At 41.8% G+C, this 13,986-nt stretch overlaps 1 protein-coding gene across 1 annotated transcript in view; it reads left to right on the forward strand.

Annotated features, from left to right (window-relative positions):
• Positions 1-13,986, forward strand: part of LOC126153857 (uncharacterized) — a 1,728,205-nt gene that overhangs the window by 394,780 nt on the left and 1,319,439 nt on the right. The window contains exon 4 of the mRNA XM_049916098.1: positions 2,678-2,775. Coding sequence (XP_049772055.1) covers positions 2,678-2,775 — 98 coding nt within the window. The remainder of the gene's footprint in view (positions 1-2,677; positions 2,776-13,986) is intronic.

Consider the following 13,986-nt stretch of genomic DNA (forward strand, 5'->3'; position numbering starts at 1 on the left):
CGATCCCGTAGGTCTCTCGCAGGTGCCTGCCAATCATGGTTTACTTAGGTCCCCTCTATTGCTCCTACGGCAGGGATGGTAATGCAGTTGCACTAAGTCCGTATTTGGTATCAACATTGTTCAGCTGAAAGTTAAACGTAACTGCTTTGCCAAATAAGGCTTGCACCATTATTGTTATACGTCAGTTAGCCCCGCCCGTCGGGCTCCCCGGAGTAGGGACAGATAGGTCAACAGTTTTTGGCGTTTTCGCTCTCTTTCTAACTCTTGTCAGTCTACTGACGTTGCTGTTCTCAGGGCTGGTATCAAGCTGGCTTTATACACTAGTACGTGCCTGTTGGTTACAAAGTTCTACGGTGACAACCTACTACAGCGTCTAGACGACATATGAAGTTACTTGTTAATTCCTTGAATGGTAACTAACGCCCTGGGACCACGTCTGCATTTTCGCAAGGCTCTCCCCTTACCGTTTACTTCATGTAACAATATGTGTCCCAGTTTCGTCTGCCCTCAGCATCGTCTCTACTTCCGCGCTTTGGAACGCCTGTCCTCCTTTCTCACAGCTTCAAGATAACAATACAGTAGAAAGGAATAATCAATATATTACACAGTCAATTATACTTATAAGAACGTTGTTTACTGTTTCTTGCTGCATGTATGCCTGGATTAATTAAAATACTAGTATCATCAGCAAAAACAACTAATTATGCTTGTTTTATATTAGGTCGTTTACATACATTAGGATCAGCAGCCACCTAAGATTGAGTCATGAGTAACCCCATGCGTCACTGCTCCACAGTCAGAAAAATCTCCCCTGATTACACTGTCTCAGTTGCTATGTACAACTTTCTGCATTCTTTTGGTTAGATATGACATTATCCGTTGCTTGGCTATACCATCTGTTCCACTCAATCTGTAAAATCTCAATTTGTCTAGAACAATATTGTGTTTCACACAGTCCAATGCCTTAGACAGGTAACAGAAAAAACCAGCTAGAGCTATTTTGTTTTTTAATACCTGCAAAACGTTTGTGAGCGAACGCGTAAATAGCAGTTTCGGTTAAAAAATTCTTCTGAAATCCAAACTATGATATACTGAGCATGTTATTGTTGCTATCAAGGATACTGTTCTATAATACGTCGCGTTCTCAAAAAATCTGGAAAATTATGACAGTAGTGAAACAGGTCGGCAATTATTGACATCTCTCCAGTCATCTTTCTTATAGAGGATTTAACAATGGCGCATTTCAATCTATTTGGAACCATGCCTTGATTTAGCGATGCACTACATATTCCAGATAACACAGTGCTTATTGTAAAGAGACAAGTCTTTAGTACTCTATTGGAAACGCCATCAAATCCAGGTGGGATTTCGTATTTTAGAGAATATATAATATTCGTATTTTCTGAATAAGAAGTCTGTAATGCATTCATCTGACTGAATTTTATAAGAGTTGCTTTTTTTAACATAGTGATCTGATTTTTCTCTTGAACTGTTCGTTCCTATATTTTCGACTACATTTATGAAATGATTACTAAATGTATCTGCTACCTACATCTGATCATTTATAGCCCTTCCATTTAATTCAATAGTGATACTGTCGTGTCCTGCGGTCTGTCATCCTGCCTCTTTTCATTACGTGACATATAACCTTGAGTCTGTTGTAGGAATTACTAATTTCTGACATAACATGCATGTTCCTTGATAGATGTTATCAACTGCATTCATCTTATTGAGGATGTAGGTTGCAGATTAAACCACTGACGTATTAATTATTTCTAGACTAAGGATCCCCAGTTGATGCCTGTGTGTGTGTGTGTGTGTGTGTGTGTGTGTTTGTGTGTGCGTACACAGTCAGGAGCTGGAGAGGGCAAGATGATGTCACCAGTTATTACTCCAAAATATATCCGCCTTAAGTGAGGTGGAGAGATGTGACTGGTTACCTGTATTGAGTCACATCCCTCCACCTCACTTAAGGCGGAAACAAGCTCTACTGAGGGAGGCCAAGAAAATCTCTGCATCACCCTCTCTACCACTGCACCAGGAATCTTGTCATCCGCCACGGCAACGATTGCGATCAAGAAGACCAGCAAGTATTACTGCAGGACAACTCATCGCGGATGGTTTTGATCTAAATGAAAGCTGGAAGCATGAATGGTCAACAAAAACATTGGGAACAAGGGCCCATCACTTTGATCCCACAAAGAAGCTAAAAGGTTTTGACCTACCGAGGAACCTCTGGTGCCACCTCAACAGGTTAAGGACTGGACATGGTTGTTGTAACTGCTTCAGGTACAAATGGGGCTGGATCAGTTCACCAATGTGTGAATGTAATCAAGAATAGCAGACAATTGAACATCTAGTCCAACGCTGTCCATTTCATTCATATCCTGGAATTCCCGACAAATTGTTCACTCTCACACCCAGCTTAATTAATTGGTTGAAAAACACGCACTTTAAGGTTTAATCTTGTCTTATATCATATGTATATTGTATAAAATCACTTGTCTTATATCAACTGTATATTGTATAAAATCACCATACGATTAATTAAATTCCAAAATATGGAGCTAATTCGACTTTGTTGAGATATTCAAAATAAAGTAATTGATCGAGTGATATTTAAGCTTACTGTATCCATATGTGTTTTCATGTTCGTAACTGGCGCATTTTGTTCCAGGTCAACCTGCACAGTAGTTTTTTAGATAAATCTTCCTGCGAATCGCAAAGCCAAGACGTCGAAATCCTGCTCAGAAAATCGAAAACGTTAATTGATCGGTGAGTAACTTAAACATTATCATGAAATTCAATATCTGTCAATATAAGCGGACGTTTCCATTTATAAGTTCCTTAATATTAACCATACCCTCAATTATTTTTTGAGAATTAATTATCTCTGTGTCTGACTACTATTTGTCTATCGTTTTCCAGTTAGTGTAGGTGCAAATAAAGCTTGTGTCAAACAAGCGCGCTTCAAAATTAATGGCTGATCGCGTATAAAATGTGATTGGAAATACCGATTGGTTCACGCATGCACAAGATTCTAATTGGTCTGTTGAAAATGAAACGTTCTTAGTTTGTCATTGTCTGCTTTCACAACACGGTGTGTAATAATGTGTGCCATAATAATAAATTCAGTCGATTGAGATTTTACATTAGTGGTTAATTTTTTATAGAAAATCATGATTTACAAGAACGTTATCTTAAAAATTCTAAAAATATCAGTGAAAGATTCCTTGTTGTGAATCAATCTCCAACTTAAACACACAATCAACGAGAAATTCAGTTCTCGAAAATTTTAAATGGTTTTCCTGGAACCATGATATCATGGCCTTATTTTCCGTCAGTATTTTGTAGGATTATACATACGACACGATGCGAATACTATTCAAGTAGCATTATCTTCTCTTGAGTTCATATTCACACTCTCCAAACCATTTTCACAGTTTGTAGATTTTATTATTATTGTACTCATTTTAACTTGCAAGGGCAGACAATGGTTGGTAGATTATGGCTCAATATCTCGTAGCCAGGATAAAGAATAGAAATTGGCCGTGTAATTTTCAAGTAAACCAGCACAGCTTTAGTTTTCTTAACGATTCAGGGAAACCGCCGATAATGATGAGAGGGGGTTGTAACAGAGCTCCATTAGACTGACTGTCCTGCAGAGTCTTGTAATTGTGTCACTTCCCTCATCGAAGGAAATAAGTGAAATAAATGGCAATATTTATGTCACATTCAGCTACCCAATTAACGATAAACCAGTTAACACAACAAAAAAGGATAAAATTATGTCACTTGCTGAAAGAGAAGCAAGTAACTGAAAACATCTGGTTGGCTACTTGTGTCAAATAATAATGCGCTCATTTCGTACTTAGAGTATATCAGGAATTCGGAAATAAGCGGAGAAAATGCAGTAATAATGATTTGAAAAGTATCGTTAGTAGTGCAATGCAGATTTCACTGAAAAGTGGAAGAGTTATGAGCTATTAAATATAAAAGATTTTACCTAGAACAGATACTTTTATTTCATTAATAGGCAATGCTGCAACGGTCGCGTACATGTTTTCATTCGTTATTTAAATAGATTCGCAGGAAAATAATGTAGATTTTTTTATTAAATTCTCTGTAAATTCCTGCGGTGTATGTTTTACTAGATAAAAGTGCAGACCAATACAACTGTGAATAGTACTGCGCCACTACACAAACTGCTGATACACTTGGCGATGAAATATTTAATCATGTAGAAATAAATTTTAAATTTTCCATTTATCTCCTACTGCGTGTGTGAAAGCTCCCGGACGTCTTTTGCAGTATATTAGGAACCATGGGATTAAGCTTTGTTTTTGTTACTGTGTTATCACTTTGATGCTGACATAAATATTTTGTTTCTCAGTTAATTAATATGCTCATACAATTCCACACAACCGTGAATCGTAATGTTACAGAAAGAGGTCCGGTTCTAGATTAGTTCAGTATCATCGACATTGTTTGCCAGGTTCAAGGAAACAAAGGGATCACAAGCACTAACGCCATGACAATATCATCGCTACATCAAATTACAAATTTAAAAGCTTGGAAAGAGCTTCCGCATGATCCTTTCCTCATTGTATTATTTAAGTAAACAACTTAGTCAGACATTTTCCTTAGGCTGAGGGATGGATAGGAGGTAGGGAGGACTCATCAGTCTCCCGACAGGTTGGACGTGGCCCACCATGAATTCCTCTCTCTTGCCTACCTCTTAATCTCAAAGTATAATGGGTACTCAGTATACTGTTCATTTAATTCAACATGTATAATTCTCCTTCACTGGCAATGAGGATGACGAAGTCACCAGAAAAACTTATTATTGAAATCTTTTCTCTCTGAATTTAAATCCACTCCTCAGCCTTTCTTTCATTTCTGTTATTGTTTCTTCGATATCTAGGTTGAACAATAGGACCAAAGACTGTGTCCCTGTCTCACAAAGTTTTTAAACTGAGCACTTTGTTCTTAGTCTTCCATTTTTATTGTTCTCTCTTGGTTCTTAGGTATATTGAACACTATCTGTCTTTCCCTATATATTACTCCCATTTTCCTCAAAATTTCTAAAATCTTGCATTATTTTCAAGGTCGACTATTCCTACGAATATGCCTACATTTTTCCTGATTCTTGCTATTACGTTTCCCAAACTGTCACATAAGGTGAATGTGATTTTCTCCCTGCAGCGCTGATTTCATATATCCTGGCAGATCAAACTTGTACGCCGGGCCGAGACTCGACCTCGGGACGTTTGCATTTCGCGGGCAAGTGCTCTATGGACTGAGCTAACCAAGAACGATTGACGACCCTTTCTCACAAACTGACTTCCGCCAGTATGTACTGGTTCTTTGTAGACGTACGTTTCCGGAAATTTCTCCATAAAATTGGGGCCTGTACTTGACGCTATACCGGTATGCAAAACGTAAGGACGAAAGCTAATTTCGAAAGGTATGTCACTGCTGCGAGCTCTAGTTCATCTGTGCTACAGTGAAACACGTGTCTTCTATCCCAGGATCTTTTATCTATCACGAAAGACTTACAGAATTCAGAAAACAAATGACACAGTCCTATGTTACATTACATGGATATAGCGTGCAGTAAACGTCTGTCAGTGTCGACAATGTAAATCTTATTCACAGTTCTGGACAAGTTCAGCGCATGAGTTAGTTCTAATGGAACTATGAAATGGTTTCAAAAAATGGTTCAAATGGCTCGAAGCACTATGGGACTTAACATCTGAGGTCATCAGTCCCCTAGACTTAGAACTACTTCAACCGAACTAAGCTAAGGACATCACACACATCCATGCCCGACGCAGGATTCGAACCTGCGAGCGTAGCAGCAGAGCGGTTCCTCACTGCAGCCGGCCACAGCGGTCGGCTGAAATGGTTTAACATTGTAGTCTTATTTTTGCACTTACCAGTATAATGGAAGCCTGTCACTCCACCCGGGAAATAGCAGAAATGATCTTCTGTTGTGATTTGGAAAAAAGAAAACATCCTCGAGCCCGTGTCCTGTGTACAAAAAAAATACTCAAAACTGAGGGTAACATCCGCACAATTATTCAGTCGTCTTTTCAAGCCTTACTAGGAATGGACACCACATACAGCACCTCCTTTAGCAATAGCTCGCAGTACAGGCGCGGATGTTACACATTAATAGAGTAATTTGTTTACTTGATTCTTCAGGTCGTTACTAATAGCAAAGAGTTTGCAGGAGAAGAGAAATGTTTCACATTAGGGAAGATTAACAAGATCTCATAGCTCTTAAAGTATGTATTTTAAATGCCCATGCTTACTTGATTTTTTTTCTCGTTTTGGATCATAATATCACCTCTCAAAATATGAAATACGTTTTCTAACAACCTATATAGCACGAACTACCTTTTAGCACTCCGTTGGGGTAATTTTGAAGTAAATTTTAGCTCTTAAGGCTTCTCTCCATTAACAATGCAAGCTGTGCCATACTTTCCACCACAACACTTAGCGCAACGCTGCGATCTTCCAACATCATCATAGTTGTAGGATCTCTGTTAAATTGTAAGGATCTGACTGTATAAGTACATTCAAAACTGAATAAGACCCAAACTAACACAATGCAGTCTGACTATTCTGACTTCTGGTTGTACAGACTCCCATACTTGTACACTGAACAGCCAAAGAAACTGGTATATGCCTAATATCGTGTAGGGCCCCTACGAGGACGCACATGTGCCGCAACATGACGTGGCAAGGACTCGAATGAGGTACGAAGTAATGCTGGGAGGAATTGACACCTGGATCCTGCAGGTCTGTCCATAAATTCGTAAGAGTACGAGGGGGTGGAGATCTCTTCTGAACAGCACGTTGCGAGGCATCCCAGGTATGCTCAATTATGTTCATGCCTGGAGAGTTAGGCAGCCAGCGGAAGTATTTAAACTCAGAAGAGTGTTCCTGAAGCCACTCTGTAGCAATTCTAGATGTGTGGGGTGTTGCATTGTCCTGCTGGAATTGCCCAACTCCGTCAGAATACACAATGGACATTAACGGATGCAGGTGATCAGACAAGATGCTTACATACGTGTCACCTGTCAGAGTCCTATCTAGACGTGTCAGGGGTCCCATATTACTCAATATGCACACGCCCCACACCATACCTTCATCAGCTTGAACAGTTCCCCGCTGACATTCAGGGTCCGTGGATTCATGAGGTTGTCTCCGTACTTTCACCCGCTCCATACAATTTAAAACGTGATCCGTCCGACCTGCAACATGTTTCCAGTCATCAACAGTCCAATGTCGGTGTTGACGGGCCCAGGCGATGCGTAAAGCTTTTCTTCATGCAGTCAGCTCCGAAAGCCCATATCGATGATGTTTGGTTGTATGGTTCACACACTGATACCTGTTGATGGCCCAGCATTGAAATCTGCAGCAATTTGTGGAAGGGTTGCACTTCTGTCACAATGAAAGATTCTCTTCATTCGTCTTTGGTCCTGATCCTGAAGGACCTTTTTCCGGCCGCAGCGATGTCGGAGATTTGATGTTTTACCGGATTCCTGATATCGTACACTCGTGAAATGCTTTAACGGGAAAATCCTCACTTCATCGCTCTTACGTTCAGAGTCATTTAAATCTTGATAGCCTGCCACTTTAGCTGCAGCTACCGATGTAACAACTGCGCCATACACTTGTTGTCTTATATGTCTTAGATAGGCGTTGCCTTTTTACATATCTCTGTATTTAAATACTGACTATAGCAGTTTCTTTGGCACTTCAGTATAATGACATCAGAACATTTTGTTTCGGCCGGCCGGAGTGGCCGTGCGGTTCTAGGCGCTACAGTCTGGAGCCGGGCGACCGCTACGGTCGCAGGTTTGAATCCTGCCTCGGGCATGGATGTGCGTGATGTCCTTAGGTTAGTTAGGTTTAATTATTTCTAAGTTCTAGGCGACTGATGACCTCAGAAGTTAAGTCGCATAGTGCTCAGAGTCATTTTGTTTCGTTTAATATCTTATAGGTTAGCAAGCAATATACTCAAATTTGTGCTTTCATGTATACAGTTGTATTTCGTCGCAGGACACGGCCACGCCACAACACTCCAGAACAAGTGAATAAAATGACGAGGAGGCTTCTCGAAGCTCTCACAGTGACTTACCTTATCTGACCTGAAAATAATTTACTAATCCAAAAAGTTGTTCTTTGTGAGCTCCTACTACGAACACAGAAGGTTTTTGTTGAAAGAACTGACTTCGATAAGGAACGAAAATGTTTAGATTAAGTACTTCAAAGTCCGCTTTGGGTTGCAATACACGCTTGCTCTCATCTACTATCTGATGAAACCGATGCATCAGTTGATTAAATTTACGAAGGATTCAAATTTTAAATAATGCTATGTGATTTTAAATAGCTTTATAATTATTATTTTCTTTGGAAATTTGCTAGCCGCGAGGGGTATCCGATCGTTCTAGGGAACCCTGTCACGGTTCGCGTGGCTCTCCCCTTCGGAGGTTCGAATCCTCCCTCTGGCATTGGTTTGTGTGTTGTCCTTAGCGTAAGTTAGTTTAAGTTAGATTAAGTAGTGTGTAAGCTTAGGGACCGACGACCCCAGCAGTTTGGTCCTATAGACGTTACCAAAAATTTCAAAAAATTTACGGAAGTCTTACACAGTTTGCCTGGCTAATGTACAAAAACCTGCCGTTCTCAGCACAGTTATAAACTGATAAACTAACGTTTTAAAACTGAATGACACGTGCAAGATCTGTTTGCTGAATGAGGTACCAACCCAGCGCACCCGATCACTTGTTAAAGTCAGTTCGTAAACAGAGCAAGATCTTGCACTCATTGATCGTAGTGCACTCATTGATCGTAGCCGTTAGTGCCAGTCTGTAATAAATGCGACAACAAGACGTAAGCAACCACACTGCTCCATTGCAAGAGAAAGTCGTAAAGAAAAAGGACACATTACTTTGTATTGCTCAACAGACAAACAGAGAGGACCTTTATATGCTTGATGTTTTCAGGTCCTCAATACGAACTCATTACTGCACTCACACTTACTCCTCTCTCTCTCTCTCTCTCTCTCTCTCTCTCTCTCTCTCTCTCCGTTTCAGTGCATCCTACTGTAGTGACATTACCAGCTCTTCATACAAGTCTCACGCCGCCTTCTGTCGACAGCAGTGCCAATACAGATACCATCAAACAACTCTCAGACCATCTGGTACCACTTCCAGCGTCCTCTCCCTGCTTAGCACTGTTTGCTTGCTCGTATCCACGACAACAAACACACTCCAACTGGCTGCTACATTCCAATTGCCACCTATTCGTTTCGATAATTCGCCTTCCCAAATAAGGCGACGAAACCCTCGCAGTTCATTGGCTGACAACGGGACGTACGAACTTCTTCTCACCGATATGATTCAGACTGACAGGGAGCGTAGGGAACGACTAAGACATCAGTATATGTAAACAGGAAGACGCAACTGTCAACCCTTTTCCAGAAAATCGAGCTTGAAAATTTTAGGCGTGCTTATGTACTTTGTAGGGTTGCTCATATTCAGGGAGTCCGCAACCTAGCGAGTAAACGCTTAGTTTCCTAAAACTAGTGTCTGTGGGCTGAACCTCACCGTCGGTATTTTTTTCCGACCTTATTGCAACAACAGATTCATTATGACTCTGCAAATTATCAATATTTGATGAGTGACCGTATCTCTAACTTGAGAATTTTTTGTTTAGGTTATTGGGAAAAAATAAAGGATTGATGAGAACTTCCAAATCAGTATATCTGGCGAAAAGTATAGTATATAATCTGTGAAGTACTATTCGAATCAGGATGATACTGATCGTAGAAACACGGAAAACAACAATAACTGCGAGATACAGCACCGCCGGCCGCGGTGGCCATGCGGTTCTAGGCGCTCAGTCCGGAACCGCGCGACTGCTACGGTCGCAGGTTCGAATCCTGCCTCGGGCATGGTTGTGTGTGATGTCCTTAGGTTTGTTAGGTTTCAGTAGTTCTAAGTTCTAGGGGACTGATGACCACAGATGTTAAGTCCCATAGCGCTCAGAGCCATTTGAACCATTTGATACAGCACCGTAATGAACTTCGAATTTTTCCACGGGCATCCTTTTCTCAATGTGCCTACGACAAAACTCAGTTTCTATTCAGAAATTGTTCTTGGTCGTCACCACTCATATCGAAGCATATCATCCCCAGTATTGGTGCAGATAGCTCAAAAAAATAAAGCAGTACCACCATCGGGATTCGATCCAGCAATCTTGTGCCTGCGAAGCTAAGTACTTAGCCCACTACAAAAAAAAAAAAACTGTAGGTTGAGACAGTAACTTGGAAATAAGAAAGAACTGCTAGTGTTTTTGAGAGGAAGGCGTATGGGCGCGAAGTAGGCAGGAGTCTCAATTCATGGCCTGCGGTCACCTGTGGTGACTGCTGTGTCAAGGTAGGAAATGTGTAGAATTTTTTGTTTTATTGTTTATTTAATGTTTTTATTATTATCTTCATTATTACATATGATGTTAATTTTAACTGAAGACATTGAAATATCACAAAAACTACACATCGGATCAAAAACAGTTATAGTTCCCGTTTGTTTGTATCGGAGGGGGACATCCAGTGATACAAGACTCGAACCGCCACCCCACCCACTGTGTGGGTGGCGGGAAGGGGGGAGGCAACTTTGAAATTTTCATTGGGAACCCCCGTTTCTTATTACAGATTACGATTCTACGACAAGATCTACATATGTTTTGTCTGAACCATTTTCTTCGTTTCGCCACAGATGTCGCTGTAATCGTAGGAAAAGAGATGAGTACACAATCGTAATTTACGACATGCTACTCAAATGCCCTTGAATATCCAATCGCACTTGGGGCCCCACATTCATGCGGCGAGGGTAGGACAGTTCAGTATTTCATAACTTCTGATTGGAAACCCCAATCCCAACGTTGTTTCCCTTCGACATATTGAACAGTGGACTACTCAACGCGCCACCGTGGCCGTGTAGCGAACTACGACGTATCGTAACAGGCAGTACACTGCGACCGGAGCTCACGTATAGTGCAAACGTAGAACAGACAGCTGCTCTGAACATTACAATACTTGGCAGTGTTTATATTCCCTGCATATCTATCCATCATTCGGAAAACAGACGAGCAAGTCAACGATGAAATTTGCAAACACAGAATAAAAAATTTAAATGATCCTGATTTACGGGAATGTGGAGAAATGTTGAGGCTGTTATTGCCTTGTAGGCCGAGCATTTTCTGGAGAAAGCTAGTTCTCGCTCATTCTATTACAGTCTTCTGAACGCTTTTACATCTAATGGCAGCGTACAGATCGGCAAAAGGAGAACCAATCGTGTCACCGGAGAAGCTAATGAAATAGCTATACTACTGGCAGTGCACCACAACACATGAATAAGCGTCGGCTGCTACACTGCAGTTCCGGTATGTCCTTAGGTAGTATTCTCAATATAATGCATAGTCATAACTATCATCCATACCATGTGTCACTGTATCAAGAACTTCATGACGCCTATTTCCATAATCTGGTAGCGTTTTCTGAATGGGCACTTCAACAAATGAAAACAAAGCCCCGTTCCTTGCCAAGGTACTGTTCCGATGAGTCTACATTCAAAATCCATGGTAGCGTTAACCAGCATATCATGCGTTACTGGAGTGTAGTCAAACCCCACTGGTTACGGTAAATCAAACAACGTCCTTGGTCGGTTAACGTATGGTGTGGCATCATGGGGAACATACTCATTGGTCCGTATTTTATCGGCAGCATATTGAATGGACACAAATAACGAACGCTTCTGGAATAGGAACTAACGGTACTATAGTATGATGTTGACCTGGGCGTTCGACAACGTATGTGGTTTCAGTATAACTGTTGCCCAGCGCATTGCGCAATTGAAGCACGGATAGTATTAGAACGTATTAACACTGGTCGGTGGATCGTCTGAGATGGCTCCATTAATTGGCCCGTTAGGTCACCAGATTTGACGTCGCCGTATTTCTTTATGTGGTTATATTTAAAATATAAGGTGCACCAGTCAACAGGCCGTAAAGACTTGGTCGACCCATCAGAAACGCCTATGCTGACATTCCCACAGATATGCTTCTCTCCTGTTTACTGTCAATTGAAACGAGGATCAAGATGTATTGAAGTCTGCGCTATTAAGTTTGATAACTTACTCTAAATGGAAAAGTAAGGTAGCGTTCGTCTTGGGCGCCAGTGGCGCGTCGAATAGTCCCTTGTTCGATATCTCGGAGGAACACAATGCTGCGAGAAACGTATCCAATTAGAAGTTATGAAATTCTAATCTGTCCTACCCTTGCAGCAAGAATGTGGGGTCCTCCGTGCCATTGGGTATTCAAGAGCCTTTGAGTAGCATATCGTAAATAATGACTGTGTATCCGTCTCTATTCCTCCGATTACAGTGCCATCTGTGGCGAAACGAAGAAAATGCTTCATACAAAACATACGTAGATTTTGTCGTAGAATCGTAATCTGCAATAAAAAATGGGGGTTCCCACTGAAGATTTCAAAGTTGCCGCCCAACACCCACGCAAGGGGTGGGGTATGGGGGGTAGAGTTTGGTGTCATTGGATGTCCCCCTCAGCAACCAAAAAATTGTTGAATGTAACTTTTTTTGACCCGATGTGTAGTTTTCGAGATATTTCAATGTCTTCATGTCAAATGAACACCCTGTACATACAATTTTTTGTAACAGCTGTGCCGAGTAATGGTGTACTTTACTAACGGCTCATGTACCGCCAACTTTGAGGATATGACAAAAACAAAAAAAAAGAAAGATAAGTTGGAAGAGATAGCTCGCGTTTCTTCGAGCGCGTCTCCCGTTCACTGACCGGAACTGGGCTTTAACACCGTACCGTTCCGAGAAAGGATGTAGCGATGCATCAGGCATGTCGAAAGTCGGATTCGCCCCAACTGAAAGTAGGATCCTAAATAACACTGAGTAACTAATCAGGAAATTTACTGTTCTAGTATGGCGTTTGTTCAAGTGGGGTGTGAGTATCTAAAACATGGTATCAAAATGGATCAAATGGCTCTGAGCACTATGCGACTTAACTTCTGAGGTCATCAGTCGCCTAGAACATAGAACTAATTAAACCTAACTAACCTAAGGACATCACAAACAGCCATGCTCGAGGCAGGATTCGAACCTGCGACCGTAGCGGTCGCTCGGTTCCATACTGTTGCGCCTAGAACCACACGGCCACTTCGACCGGCTGGTATCAAAAATCGAGCTTGCAGTGCGTCCTGTCGCTGACGAGTTATGCAGTCGTCAGGCTGTTGAACTATGTTGCGGCGTGGTGTTTGGTAAGTGGAAAGCATTTGTACTCTGGAAGGAGAAGTAACTGCGAGCTGACACTCGTTGGTGGGGCACGGATGTGACTTGCCAGTATCCGTTGCACGAGTTGCCACACATTGTGCGTCGATGGACATGTGAGAGGATGCTCACCAGTATCTTCACTGGGCCAACTGCCATGCTGCAATGGTAATACCGGTTGCCATCAAATCACCGAATTTAAGCGCTTTTTGGCTTGGCTAGCACTTGGATGGGTAACCGTCCGGTCTGCGGAGCGCCGTTGACAAGCGAGGTGCACTCAGCCCTCATGAGGCAAATTGAGGAGCTACTTGACTGAGAAGTGGCGGTTCTGGTCACGAAAACTGACGACAGCTGGGAGAGCAGTGTGCTGCCCACATACACCCCTCCCTCTCATATCCGAATCCAGTCTCAACAATGGCTGACGACAGCACGGTGCTCGGACGGAGATCTTCACGGTGGCAGTGAGTACACAACGGAGACTCGGCCAGTCCAGTACAGTGAAGTCGCTGGTTTGTCGGGTGAGGAAGGATGCATGAAAGTTCTTCTACCCATGAAGGTTCCTCAACACTGCTATTCAACGAATAACTGCACATGGGTTCTCCAACATATTGCGGGG

Source organism: Schistocerca cancellata, chromosome 2, assembly GCF_023864275.1.
Source record: "Schistocerca cancellata isolate TAMUIC-IGC-003103 chromosome 2, iqSchCanc2.1, whole genome shotgun sequence".
NCBI lineage: Eukaryota > Metazoa > Arthropoda > Insecta > Orthoptera > Acrididae > Schistocerca > Schistocerca cancellata.